This window comes from Pleurodeles waltl, chromosome 6 (assembly GCF_031143425.1).
Source record: "Pleurodeles waltl isolate 20211129_DDA chromosome 6, aPleWal1.hap1.20221129, whole genome shotgun sequence".
Classification (NCBI taxonomy): domain Eukaryota; kingdom Metazoa; phylum Chordata; class Amphibia; order Caudata; family Salamandridae; genus Pleurodeles; species Pleurodeles waltl.
The window spans coordinates 416,339,842-416,355,190 of NC_090445.1; the positions used below are offsets into that span (position 1 = coordinate 416,339,842).

At 46.5% G+C, this 15,349-nt stretch overlaps 1 protein-coding gene across 3 annotated transcripts in view; it reads right to left on the bottom strand.

The window, feature by feature from the left end:
* Positions 1-9,037: 9,037 nt before the first annotated feature.
* The window catches only part of LOC138301948 (trem-like transcript 4 protein), a 219,034-nt gene continuing 212,722 nt past the window's right edge, over positions 9,038-15,349 (bottom strand). For 2 of the 3 annotated variants that reach the window (XM_069242392.1, XM_069242394.1), the window contains exon 4: positions 9,038-9,420. In XM_069242392.1, the coding sequence (XP_069098493.1) occupies positions 9,258-9,420 (163 nt within the window). In that variant the 3' untranslated portion in view covers positions 9,038-9,257. The remainder of the gene's footprint in view (positions 9,421-15,349) is intronic. The other variant, XM_069242393.1, reaches the window with a different exon arrangement.

Genomic DNA, 15,349 nt, shown 5'->3' on the forward strand with positions numbered 1-15,349 from the left:
TGGGATATTTTCCAAGGATGTTTGTGATAATTTGACAGTGGTCCACGATGGCCTGCACATTGATGGAGTGTGTATGTCTGCAGTTCCTGTGGAGGTGTTTGGTTACTGCAGGAGGGACAAGTTGGACATGGGTGCAGTCCATTGCACCCAGCACGTGCGGGAAGCCAGCACTTTGGTAGAAACCTTACTTGGTCTCCTGCTACAGTTCCTGGATGTTGGGGAACTGAATGTGGTGGGATGTGATTCTGACGATGGTGTCCAAAACCTTTGTAAGGAAGGCAGAGAGGGATAGTTTGGAGATCCCACTCACTTGTGCCGCAGGCATATGCAATGAACCTGATGCCAGCAATTGGAGGACAGCCAGAAGTTTGGTCATGAGTGGAATTGCTGTGTGACTCTGCACTCTTTCTGTGATGTCTGGCGTAATGTGGTGGAGCAGGTGTACAATGGTCTCCTACCTCAGACAATGGAGTCTGATCATCTCTTCTTCCGTGAGGGCCAGGATGCTTGCACGCTGGTGAAAGATCCTCTCCAGGTTTCTATGCTGTGTTTGTGGCTGCTGTAGTGGTGTTTGCGGTTGCTGCTGTGGTGCTGGTGCCACTTGGCATCGTCGCTGTCATCTTGTACAGATGCCTAGCTGTAGGAGTAACAGGTCCATATTGTCCAGTTGCTTTCCAATGCTCCTTCTGGGTGTTTCCATTATGTAGTAGTGTGCGGGCCTCATTTTAACGCTTTGTCTGACCAGGCATTGCAACTTTGACGATAATCGTTACACTAGGATGTGCTAATCGGATTTAGTGTCATTTTTTGTACCCGGTCCTTTACGCGCCTGGTTTTTCCATCAGGTTCCAAATTTTGTGCTAGTGGCCTAGCGGCATTTTTTTCAGGAGGGAACACCTACCTTGAATATCATTGTTGTTAAACAAACACAAGGTGAGGTGGCACTCCCAGAAAATGACGCTAAGTCGTAAATTTTGATGCTAGACTGCTCTAGCATCAGAATATAAATATGTAGTTAAGTTAGCATTGATTTTGCATCAAAAAATGATGCAAAGGCAGCGCTAACTTTTCTGAAATCTAGGCACAAGTGTGCAGCAGCCTAGTAGCATATTGCAGCTGTCAAACCCTCATAAATAAATAAATACAATTAAATTAAAATTTAAAGTGTGTGTGTAAAAAAAAAGTGTGTTCATCAGTTGGAGGAAGAAACTTTTGGGAGTGTTGACATAGAAAGAAAAGAAGTTGTGGAGAGAGCACTGACAAATACATGCGCTTCCATGGGGTGCTGTTGGCAATCACAAAGACAGTCCTCCAAGGTAGCAATGGAAGGATGAAATTCATCCAGAACAATGTGCGACAAAAGTGCTGCTGGGCAAGATAAATACAAGACTAGAAAAGAAAGCTATTGCCTTTTAAAAGAAGAATCCAAACAAGAGGACTTCCTTTCTGTTGCAAAGTCATCTTTTGCCCTGTTCACCCCCATTATTTGTTGCTGACTGGTGCTGATGGTAACTGACTCTGACTGTGCCCTGGGCTCTGTTAGCCAGAACCAGGCCAGTGCTATGTTAAAACACACGCATGTAGTAGAGTACACTAGGGGCAGATTTATGGAAAGTGGCGCTACAGGGAGTGTGGCGCCACTTTCCCTGCGCCGCTTAGCACCCCCCTACCGCCACTGTGTGTGGCCGGTAATTAAAAATACGGTGCACCATGGCGCAGGGTAGGGGGCAATAGTGTCATTTTTTATGACGCTATTGATGTACTCTGGAGGAGTAGCGCTAAAATATTGGCCCTACTCCTGCAGAGTACATAGGGCCCCATTCTAAAGAATGGCAGCCCCCTTTTAAAGCCTGCTCTTAAGACCCTGTAATTCCCTCGTATATAATAGGGCAAGGGGGTGCAATCTGCCTATAAGCCCCTAGTATTTAATAGGATATGGAGATTAGATGCCCAGCAGAATGTCTGCCCTTGCATGTGTGCACTGCTGTGTGTTTTCTGTCCTTTTAAATGCAGGCCTGCCTTACAGCCTTTCTTTAAAAGTTACATTCATACCATTTGCATGACAGCCCCTATAAGTCCCTAGGAAATAATATGGCAAGGGGGTGCCAACTACCTGTAAGACCCTAGTACCTAATAGGGCATGGAAGTAGAGGCCCAGCAGAATTGCTGCCCTTTGCATGTGGGCACTGCTGGAGTGTCAAATGCAGCCTGACTCTGCAGACTGCATTTAAATGGAAATGGTGTCCCAATTCGACTTTAGTGCTATGGGCACTTTAAATGTGATGATCTACCTTATTTTCACATATTAGGTTCCTCCAGGGTCTCCCCTGGGTGTTCGGGTTGGAGTTGGGAGGGTCATGTAACTCGAAGCAGGGGCCTTATGAAAGATATTTTATAAACCCTGGTGAGGGGAAAAACTGATCATTTCATGTTTCCCCCATTGTAGATACTGGGCTTCATAGGCTATCATTGCAATATTGTATTTTATTGTTATCATAGTAAGGAAAAGTTTAGAAAAGCCATTCAAAGTCTTAAAAGATTTGTTTTGATAAACCCAGCAATTTGACATTGGTGAATTTATCACAACTTGTACAGAAAAGAAGTAATAAGGCTTTTCTTTCTGTAAGCCAAAATCCAGCCTTCTGATGGTCCCATTTGATTGGTCTGTGCTAACAGGATTAGCAGAGCAGCTGGATTAAGTGATAAGTGGCTGTCCAGAGGAGAGTCAACAGCCTCAAAAAAGAGCAGGGCAGGAGGGAATGACAGATCACCTAACCCCCACCTTCTGGACCCATCAGCCAGATACCAAGCTTAAGGAAGGAATTTGCAGATTTTAGGGGTAGGAGAGCTTTGGAAATGAGCCACACTGGGGGATAATTTATTTAGCTCTTACTGCTGACATTTCAGCCATCATGGATTTTGGCATAATGCTGCTTTATGGGACAGGAATATGCCACACATTGGAGGAAGTGGTCATGCATCTGGGTGTCACTTTGAATTCGATTGGTCGGGGTGTCCCCCTTCCTGATACCCAGGAGCTGGGAATAAATATGTGAGAGGTTCATAGCCTCTCAGATCTGCAGCCTGAAACTACAAGAGGAAGAAGGACTGTCCTGCTGGAATCTGGATCTGCACCCTTGGCCTGCACTTCTGAGTGAACTGCGCCTGCTACACAATCTGGCACTACAGCCCTGGGGACTGTGCTTTGCATCACGAAGAGCTCAGGAGTGGATTCTCTGCAGCTACAGGCTAACAGAGCCTCACCTGCATCATCTCCAGTAGGAGTACCCGGCCTGGGGGGCATCCAGTGGACTTTTAAGGATTTGACCAGGTGCATTGTGGGAATTGTGGTCCAACTTTCCAAGGACCAACCAGGAGATACCAGACCCTTGGATGTGTGTTTTGGACCCTTTGTACCTGCAAGGAGGACTTCAGGAAACACCTCCTGAAGTTTGGAGAATGTTGGTAAAGTTGGCGCTTTGTGTTTCTAAGCACTAGGAAGTGTTTATTCTTTAAACATTCCTATCTCAGGTTCCAAGGACCATCCAGGAGATTTTAGACCCTGGGATTTGTGCTTTGGACCCTTTGTACCTGCAAGGAGGAGTTCAGGAAACATCTCCTGGAGTTTAGAGAAGTTTGGAGACATTTGGTAAAGTTGGCGCTTTTAGTTCCTAAGCACTAGAAAGTGTTTATTCTTTAAAAATGTATATCTCCGGTACCCTAAATTGGATTTTTGTTGTTTTCGTGTCTATTTACTCATAAAAATATAAAAAAAAATTATAAATCGGGGTGGGATTTTTATTTTGTGATTTGTCTCACTTATTTACTATATTGGTGTTTTTGAATGCTTTACACACTTGTCTCCCAAGTTAGGCCTGCCTGCTCGGTTACAGCTACCAAGGGTTGAGCAAGGGACTAATTTACGGAGACCTTTACTGAACCCATATTTGGTTAGTGGCCTTATTGTCAGTGGTAGTTTCATACTTATCACTACCAATAACCCACTTTCCAACAATTACCCACCCACGTGCACAGGAAGAGACATCACTGAGTTTCCGATCATCCATCTGGACATAAAGTGACATTACTGGTTTTCCCACCAAAACAATTTTTAAAAGAAAATGCCAATCAAAAGGACTTAATTTCCCATTACCCATCAACACAGGAAATGACATAATGGCAACCTGGACTTCTCTCCCCTCCCAGGACCTACCTAATGACAGCTGTAACACAAAGGACCAGCGAGCATGCGCAGTGGGCATGCGGGAGGAGCACCAAAGGCAAGCCTATACGCACCTGAACTGTGCCCTGCACCAGGATCCAGGTCTGATCACCATCCAGCAAGACTCTGCAGGACTTCATATGTCATTAGCCCCTGGATTCCATTCCCCCAACTGCTGCCACACCGCACCACAAGCCATGGTAGGAGCTTTTATCTGTACCCACTCCTGGTTCATCAGCAGCCACCCTTTCACCCCTCCAACACACACTCCACACACGCACCAACTACCACCCTACACCACATGCCCCAGCTAGCCTGCATGTAAACACCTACTGGCATGCATGCTTCTCAGCACACTATCACTCAGCAAACACACAAAAGAAATACGGGACCTTCTGAACAGCATCACACCGGACATCCTCCACCACAGAGACCTGGCTCGATCCCTCATAGGCTCCAGATATCGCTACAACAATCCCACCAGGCTACTAGATCACTCGAAAGACGGTTTTCACAAGCCAGGAGGAAGACTCACTATCATCTACAAGGAATCCATCAAATGCACAACATCCACAGGGAGCCGCCATCCCATTCATGAACACCTGCACATCAAGCTACAAATCGCCCAAATATTCATCCTGAATGGAACCCTTGCCTACCGACTACCCAGAAAAAGAGCGACTTCTGCCAACCTCATCACTGACTTTGTTGCTCCGCTTACCAATGATTCCAGAGCCTACATTCTACTCATTGACCTCAACTTTCACATGGAAGACCAAAACTACACAGACCATTGGACACACATTAGACCCTATCTTCACCAAAAGTGACAGCAATAAATAAAAATCCCCTACACAGGACTGACCACTCAATCAGCCACTGGAAAATCAATACACCGTAGGTCAACACCCCTACCAGTTTCAGCACTCCATTCTGCAGCTGTGACAAAAAAGCACAGAAGCAGACAGGCTCAGCATTCTCAGCACTGATCAACCTAGCCCCACAGACAACCTCAACAAGAATATCAACAACTTCAACATCTAGATTAAGATCTGCATAGACTCTCACCACCCATTAAACTCATCAAGCATAGTAGATCAAACAAGCAGGCCAGCTGTTACATAGCAGACGTCTGAGACGCCAAACAATACTGTAAACAGCTAGAAAGGAAATGGAGCACCAGCCACAACACCACCGACAGAGCTACCTACAAAGCTGCACTCAGATGCTATCATCAGGAAATTAAAGATACCAAGAAAAAAGCACCAGTGGACCGCATCAAAGGAAGTTCCAACACCTACAAGGAGAGCTTCTCAATTGTCAAGGATTTAGGGCCTGATTCCGACCCTGGCGGTCATGGACCGCCAGGGCCGGGGTCGGAGGATGCACCGCCAACAGGCTGGCGGTGCATCCAGGCCAATTCTGACCGCGGCGGTAAAGCCGCGGTCAGAAAAGGGAAACCGGCGGTTTCCCGCCGGTTTTCCCCTGGCCTAAAGAATCCTCCATGGCGGCGCTGCAGGCAGCGCCGCCATGGGGATTCCAACCCCCTTCCCGCCACCCTGGTTCTGGCGGTTTTGACCACCAGAACCAGGCTGGCGGGAACGGGTGTCGTGGGGCCCCTCGGGGCCCCTGCAGTGCCCATGCCAATGGCATGGGCACTGCAGGGGCCCCCCAGCAGGGCCCCACATTGATTTTCAGTGTCTGCTTAGCAGACACTGAAAATCGCGACGGGTGCAACTGCACCCGTCGCACAAAAGCAACTCCGCCGGCTCCATTCGGAGCCGGCTTCATTGTTGCTGTGGCTTTCCCGCTGGGCGGACGGGCGGCCTTTTGGCGGTCGCCTGCCCGCCCAGCGGGAAAGTCATAATGACCGCCGCGGTCTTTTGACCGCGGTACGGTCATCTGGCGGTTCCCGCCAGGCGGGCAGCTACCGCCGCCCGCGGGGGTCGGAATGACCCCCTTAATCTCTCCCTCAGCCACTGTCAACAACATTGCTGCTTCCCAACAACTCTGCGACAACCTATCCAACTTCTTCCACAGCAAAATTCCTACAGCAACTCTGCACACCAACACAACCCAGAGCACTCTTTATTAACCTAACCACTACCAACCAAGATAGCCACCTTACTGAATGGAGAACCCTCACCAGAAAAGACACTGGGCCTGATTCCGACCCTGGCGGGGTCGGAGGATGCACCGCCAACAGGCTGGCGGTGCATCCAGGCCAATTCTGACCGCGGCGGTAAAGCCGCGGTCAGAAAAGGGAAACCGGCGGTTTCCCGCCGGTTTTCCCCTGGCCTAAAGAATCCTCCATGGTGGCGCTGCAGGCAGCGCCGCCATGGGGATTCCGACCCCCTTCCCGCCAGCCTGGTTCTGGCGGTTTTGACCGCCAGAACCAGGCTGGCGGGAACGGGTGTCGTGGGGCCCCTGGGGGCCCCTGCAGTGCCCATGCCAATGGCATGGGCACTGCAGGGGCCCCCTAACAGGGCCCCACATTGATTTTCAGTGTCTGCATAGCAGACACTGAAAATCGCGACGGGTGCAACTGCACCCGTCGCACAAAAGCAACTCCGCCGGCTCCATTCGGAGCCGGCTTCATCGTTGCTGTGGCTTTCCCGCTGGGCGGGCGGCCTTTTGGCGGTCGCCCGCCCGCCCAGCGGGAAAGTCATAATGACCGCCGCGGTCTTTTGACCGCGGTACGGTCATCTGGCGGTTCCCGCCAGGCGGGCGGCTACTGCCACTCGTGGGGGTCGGAATGACCCCCACAGTGGCAATCATGTGGACCATCTCAACTGAACCCCCCCCCAAACCTATGCTCCTACCACATCTACAGTCTGGGAGCATCATCAATCAGCACCACCCTAACCCACATTATTCACACTTTCCTCATGTCTGCCACTTTCCCAGATGAATGGAAAGTTGCAGAAATCAACGTACTTGTCAAGAAGCCCACAGCCGACCTGAATCACCTGAGCAACTTCCAACCCGTCTTCCTGCTCCCCTAGCCCGCCAAAGGGATTGAGAAGGCCATTAACAAGCAACTCACAATCCACCTCAAACTTCAACATCTTCTAGACAACACACAATGACGATTCAGAAAGAACCACGGCACTCATAACAGCCACAGACGACATTCTAAACATCCTGGACCGAGGAGAAACAGCTGCCCTCATCCTGCTCACCCTTTCAGTGGCCTTCGACAATGTCTCCCACAACACCTTCATTAGAAGACTCCATGAGATTGGCAAGAAAGGATCTACTCACAAATGGATCTGTTCCTTCTTCACTGGACAAACCCAAAGGGTCAGGCTGCCACCATTTGTATTAGAGACCAAGAAACTGACATGCGGTATCCCACAGGCCCACTCTTTCCAACATATACATGGCACCACTTGCCAACATCAACCGATCACAAGACACAAGGCATCTTCTATGCCAATGACACTCAACTCATCCTCTCCCTGACGGACAAGACAAGCACTACCAGAACAAACTTCATCAACTGCAAGACCATGGTAGCAGACAGGATGTGAACCAGCTGCCTGAAGTTCAACTCTGACAAAGACAGAAGTACTGGTCTTCGGCAAACAGACCTCGCCTTATGGTACCACTTGGTGGCCATCAGAGCTAGGATCAAGACCCACACCCACAGACCATGCAACAAATCTAGGAATCATCCTAAATGACAAGCTAAACATGACAGCTCAAGTCAACACAGTGTGCACCTCCGGCATTCACACTCTTCACAGGCTGCAAAGATTTTTCAAATATCTGCCTCAGAACACCAGAGGGACCATCATGTAAGCACTCACCACCAGCAGGTTGGGCTATTGCAACACTCTCTATGCTAGAATCTCCAAACAAATCTTACACAGACTCCAGACCATCTAGTATGCAACCGCAAGACTCATAGACGACCTCCCATGCAGCACCCACATCATACCGTAACTCCTGAAGCTTCACTGGCTCTTCATTCACAAGCGAAGCCAAATCAAACTTCTCATGCACACATGCAAAGCCCTACACAACACAGGACCAGGATACCTGAACAGCCACCTAAACTCTCACCAAGCACCAAGACACCTATGCTCTGAGTTACTGTCACTCGCACACACTCCCCGCATTCTTTCTTCTACATCATAACCAAGATATGGAACAACCTCCCTCAACACATCAGATCCTCCTCCTCACTTCTTGAGTTCCACAAGAAGAAGAAGACCCAGCTCTTCACATAAGCACCTTGGGACCACACACCTTGCCTAAGCACCTGGATACCTCTTGGGTGAATAGTGTGCTATACAAATCAGCATTACATAACAGTTAATAAATAAAAGACATCTGAGATAAACAACGTCATCCAGTCAAAAGCAAGGGGCTGACCCAAAGCCCACTGTAAGCACATGATATGTATTGTAAACAAGAGGTCTGTCAAAACAAGATGGCTAAAGCTGTCTGTAGGTGAGACCTAACCCTACATCCCAGAAGGCATCACTTCCCTTGCTTAGTCTTTTGACTTTTACTGTAGAATCTGTTGTTCTTTTCCCTTGTTGTTTATTTTCCTGTTGAGGTTAATTTTCCAGTTGAGGTTAATTGGAAGTTGCTCTACGTAGGAAGGCCCTGGTGTCTGGGTATCTTAATGTATAGTTTTGTGTTCTAGCTCAGCTAAGGAATAAACAGAACATCAAAACACCTTCCCCAGATGAGCAGATGTTTGTTAATAGTGACCCTTAATTTGTATCACAAGACATTGTTTCAGTTTGCAAACTCCTTCAATCCTTCCACTCTAAACTTGTCCCCATTCAAATGATACTTGGATTTTTATTTTACATATTATTTTTATTTCATGTTTTCATAATTTGCTTTCACTTTATCGTTCCAAAAATGCTTGGGCTCAGAGAGAGGCAGCCATTTCAAGTGACTTTTGAGTATTTTGGACGCAGAAGAGTGTAATGTAAACATTTCCATAGGTGCTAGATTCAATGAGTCACTTTTTAATACTCTCTGATGTTCGTTCTTTGGGCTGAGGTGAGGAACCTCAGATGCCAGTTGTTTGTCGGTTCACTTTTGACTGCATTTTAATTCTAGTATTTGGAATGGCCTGATGCAGAAAGCGTAATGAAACTGTTTCGTGAAGTGCTGAGGGTGAAAGTGCTGACATTTTCACAGTCCGGCTCCTCAGTCCTGGTTTCACAGAACACCTGCGGTGAAAAGACATCTGTTAGAGGAAGCAGGCTCGTTCCAGAAATCAAAGCACATCAGAAAAATCCCACTCTAGAAAACATAGACCCATATTTGTACTTTTTTTTTGGCCGCATTTGCATAATTCTTTTACGCATAAGATGCACAATCTTACAAAATATAATTGCATTTTGTAAGTTTGCACCACTTTTGCGTCAAAAAGTGACGCAAATGTGGTGCAAAAAGGTATAAATTTGGACCATAGTGTGTGGGACCAGAGATCCCTCCTGAATTGAGAACGCATGGGAAAGGAGAGCACATCGTGTAAAGCAAGTTGCTGCAAGGAAGAGGAAAGGGGAACGGAGCTCAATCTCTGCTTGAGGAAAGAGGGGGAAGCAGCAACTTCAGAAATGAGAACGTAGGGTAAGAGACCTTGCTCTAGAAAAGAAGACATAAGGAAATGGTGATCACCCTTGAAATCAGAACATAGAATCGAGGTCATTCCATAAATTAGAGGAGCAATGGAACACAGTCTAAAATTGAGGGCAAAGCAGAAAATAACACACTCAAACAATGTGAGCACACTCAAAGAATGTAAGCATGTGTACCAGACCTCTCTCCAGAAAGGAGGACGTTGCTGAATGGAGATCCCTTCTGACCTGAAGAGCCATTGGTGAGGAGCTTCTAAATTATTTGCAGCATAGATAAAGAAAGAACATTTCATAAATCAGAACACAGAATAAGGAGCCCATCCAGAACAAGCATTTGCAAAGGAACGGGTCTCGCGTTAGCTCGAGTTAGAGCTATTAGCGTTTTTAACTTCTAACCAGACTTTTATTGCCACATAAACTGACAAGTAAAACAGTTTCACATAAGCAAGCCGATGGCCACCATGAGCGCGAACCAGACCCACAAAAGGAAATCCATGTAACCAGCAAAAGTGCAACTGTCCATGTAACCGGCAAAAGTGCAATTATCCCTGTAACAGGGGCGGCGTCATGTAAAGCGCACAATTACTGCCCAGCGAGATCGCACTGCCTATGAAATAAAAATAAAAAGTACTCCAGAAGCCATACAGAAAACATCGAGCCTTGTATGTTTTCAGTAGTTGCCCAGTGCTCACGGGGTGGGCTAAACACTAAAAAAGGCATGAGGTATGAATGTCTTTTACTAATTAAATCAAGCAAATTTTAAAAGGCAAGCCCACAAACCAACCAAACTGATGAGCGTGACATGGGCGTGGTTAAAAGCCCATAGAGGGATTACACCAGGGACAGAGTGCTTTGCCCGCTCGACCCTAAAAAATATACAAGCAGAAAGAAAGCTGGGGGAGGGGGGAGCTCTGAAACCAATGCACAGGAGAAGGGAGCCATTCAGAAAAAAAGTCAATGAGAAGGGGGTGGAATCTGAAATTAGTGCACAGGAGAAGGGAGCCTATCCCGAGAAACGTCAAAGAGAAAGGAGGAGATATGGGGGATCTGAATCAGTGCACAGGAGAATAGAGCAAATCGAGGAAAGAGACAAAGAGAAAGGGAGTGGCAAGGGAATCCGAATCAGGAGGAGGAAACCCTTCCAGGAAAAAAAGACAAAGAGAAAAGGAGAGAGGCAGAAATCAGTGCACAGGAGAAATAAGCTAAAACCAGAAATCAGAATACAGAAGAATGGCACTCACTCCATAAACTAGAAGAAAGAGAACGCTCTAGAAATGTGAACACAGAGCAAGGGAACTCACTCCACTAAAGAGGAGGCAGGGGAACGAAGAGCCCTCCTAAACGTCATGCTCAGGAGCAAGAAGCTTGAGCCATTAATCAGAACAAAAGAGAGCACAGCACATTATAGATATAAGAACATTTGCCAAATCTACATATGCCTTCCTCTTCCCACTGTGATCTAAGCTGGACCCCACATGTGTGTGTGTATGTGTATCTATGTGTGTGTAAATATAATGAAAAGCAGGATGCAACAGATACTAGGTATAGTGATGAACACGATTACTTAAGGAGCACTTAAGTTTTGATCAGGTGTTTCGAACATTGCTATTATACACACACACCTAGAGAAAACAAGACTTCCTCCATACTTTGTTTCTGAAGAAGGTAGGTGTGAAGTCCAAAGATGATGCCACACAAGGTCCATGTAAAGTTAATCCTCTGTATTAAGACAGCATCTTCAGAGACTTCATCGACTTCGAAGTAGAGAAGCAACTGATATAGAATCCAAACCCAACACATTCCACATTAGAAACCACCCCACATTCCAGATCTTTACATCATGACATAGAAACAGAACACCACATCACCTCCCTCGCCCAATATTACATCAGCAAATGAAATGAGAACACTTTACTTTGTAAAGTAATTACCATGTTAGATTACAACATGGTTACAAAGAAAGATGACACAACATACAATATACATGCGAATGTACATGCATACTTGTAACAACAAGGCACATTTAAAACACATTATTTACACAATCCTATAGGTGAAGTGGCACCCTCCTCACATGGTCACTGAGGTCTGCCAACATACTCACATTCATCTTGTGCCTCATGAAGACATGCTGCATCGTCTACACTGGGATAGTACTTAGCCACCATATTCAAGTTCCAGATTCCATGGTCACTTGTTTTCACAGAATTCGCAAATAACTTAACTTTAAATGGCTGGCTAAATGTAGATTTTACTGTCCTTCTTAGGAGACTTAGGGCCTGAATTAGAACTCGGCGGACGGGTTACTCCATCACTACGGTGATAAATATCCCATTCGCTGAAATCTAAGTCCCATAGGATAGAAGGGGATTTAGATTTCGGCAGACGAGATATCCATCACAACTGTGATGGAATTCAAAATCAGGCACTTCATTTTCACCCAGTCCCCCACATGCACCACAGTGCTTTTGGCAGCCTTCCTCCCATCATATCACTACTTATTTTTCTCCATCTTCTCCCTTTTCTTTCACCCTTCAGCTTTTCCAACTTGGTCATCCACCGCCATCCATATGAATAATTGGAAAGTAGCCACCTCTGTTGAAGACAGGTGGGGTGAAACGATACTCATGCATTTTTTTTTCTCTTTGCTATTTCCCAGTTTGACCCTCACCCCAGGGCTTGTTGTAAAGTTTCTTTCAGCACCTTTATGAACATTTCAACCACACCATTATTTTCCAGGTGATATAGATCCATCTTCTTATGTTTCATTTGTTTTGCTTTCAGAAACTCCTCAACCACACCAGATGTGAGTTGCACACCATTGTCAGAGAGCAAGGTCAAAAGGAAGCCTTCTTTTTCAAACAATTCTTCCAAGAAATCCATAATCACTCCAGAGTCCACCTAACTCACTAAATTAATCTCAGGCAAGTGTGAGACATTGTCCACACATACAAGAACATATCTGTCATAAGACTTTGGCCCTCATTATGACATAGGTGGGAAATGCCGCCTACCGCCAGTGCGACAGCCTCAAAAAGACCGTCACCGTGGCTACCAGCCAACTGCCATATTATGACCGTAGCCGGAATTCTGCCAGAAGGCTGGTGGAATTCCGGCTTCGGTCATGGTGGCAGACAGAGGTCAGGTGGCGCGCACAGCAGTAGACTGCCGCAGACCGTATCATGATCTATGATATGGCCTGGTGGTGTTCTGCTGGCAGACGCTGCTGCTGGTAGCAGCGCCCTGTCCCGTCTCCTGCCGGAGGACCCCCTGCAAGCAGGGAAGTTGGGTGCTCTGACAAGGAAGGGGTGTGGGGGGTGTTGTGTTTGTGTGTTTATGTTTATGTGTGCGTGCATGCGGGTGTGGGGTGTGTGGAATGCGTGTGTGCATGAATGGATGTGAGTGTGCATGTATGTTTTGCTGTGTGAATGCGTGTGTGCTTGTATGTATGTCAGTGTGTGTGGATGTGTGTGTGCATGGATGTATGCATGTGTGGGTGAATGTGGGTGTGTGTGTATGCGTGTGTATGTCTGTGCGTGTAGGTGTGTGTATGTCGGGGGTGTCGGAAGGTGGAGGGGGAGGGTAGGGTTGGACTCTCAGGAGGGGGGGCGGGAGAGCCTATCAGTGCCTGGGAATTAATTCCCTGGCACTGATAGTGCCTACCGCCATGGTTTTCATGGCAGTAAGAAAGCCACTGAAATTATGGCGGTGGGCAGGGTCATATTCCCGTGGGCGGCCTAGTGACGGCCGCCAGGCTGGAGACTGTAGTCATAATATGGCGGTATGTAGCGCCAGCTTGTAGGTGGCACTACTGCCACTATAACACCGACCGAACCCAGAATATCCATGGCAATACCAGTCCAAGGACCACTAGCCTACTCCCTCAACACCATTGGTTGTGTTCTACACTTTAGCACTTTGTCACTTGTGAACAGTCCATGCAATTTCTTACCTCTCTTTTTGATAAACAAGTCCACTGCCGGCCACCAATAGCCTTCTCTGACCCTCTCTTTGGATTTGGCAATATTCATATGGTTAGTGTGAGCACTATAAACCAATTTCTTTCTCAGCCTGCCTGGAGGGACCAACTTACTACCCTTCATAGGCAAACCATCAACAACAACCAAATCATCTCTGACCTGCCCGTACCCTTTCACATCCTTACCACATTTGTTTTTCTCACACCAGCAGAGGATCCATCCTCATGTTCTTCTGCAACACACCGTCGCCCTTCAAACCTCTCCATTTATCTTCAGAAACTATACCCCTAGTGACCAAACAAACATTGATCTATTCTTCATAATCCTCTCCACTGAACCAATCACCTTCTTCTAAAATCTCACTCTCAGTGTCACCCAATTTAGATAAACAGTCCGCTAATATATTGTTGGCCCATGTAAATAGGATACAACAAAATCACATTCTTGCGGGGCAACAATTCACTTGTGGATTCTGTAAGAGGCAAAATCAATGCCCTTCCTTGAAAAAATTCCCTAAGGGGCTTGTGATCTGTCTTGATTTCAAACTTCCTTCCCCAAAGAAACTTCTTCAATTCACGCTTGCCCAGAACACACCGAGTGTGTATAATAGTCCATTCTTTTCTATTCACCTTTTGCTTAAGAACAGCTCCTAATCCCTTTGAGCTTGTGCCATTCATGAGGTACAACTCATCTCTCATCGGGTGGAAGCTTCCTAAAGTGGATGCTTAATTGAAACACCACTTCACACCTTCAAATTCTCTTTTGCATTCCTGACACCAAATTAATTATTGCCCCTTTTTTAACAAGTCCCTCATACATCAAGTTTTCTCTGGAAATGTTGGCACAAATATATTATAAAATTCAGCTATTCCAAGGAACTTTACCAGTTCATCCTTATATTGCGGTGCTTGGAGACTCCTAATGGTGTCCACCAGAGCAGACTTTGATTTGATTCCAGACATTGTTACCAAATGTCCCAAATATTCAATTTCCTGGTCATCAAACTTGCATTTTTCAGCTCCCAACATCAGCCCAGCATCTGATAGGCTCAACAAGACTTTTCTCATCCTGTCATCATGTTCCTTCAGATTAGTCCCAAGAACTAAAACTTCATCCTGATACACCTTGACACCTTCAGTTCCCTGAAGAATGCACTCCAGCTATTTCTGAAACACAGAGGCAGCTGAAATCAGCCTAAAAGGTATTCTTAAGTACTTAAACGTTCTAAAGAGTGTCACAAATGCCTGTCAGTTCTTGGGACAGGGAGTGCAACCTTATTTGGTGATAGACAGATGTTAAGTCCAGGGAGGAGAAATGCCTAGCATCATCAAGAGAACTCAACATTTCATTTACATTGGGGAGTGGATAGTGGTCCACCACCAAAGCTTTGTTGAGCTCCCTTAAATCCACACAGAGCCTGGCCTCCCCATCGGATTTCCGAGCCATAACAACTGGGGATACCCACTGTGTAGCCTCCACTTCTTGTATGGTACCATTATCAATAAGTTTATCCAACTCAGTTCTCACACTTTTTTAAC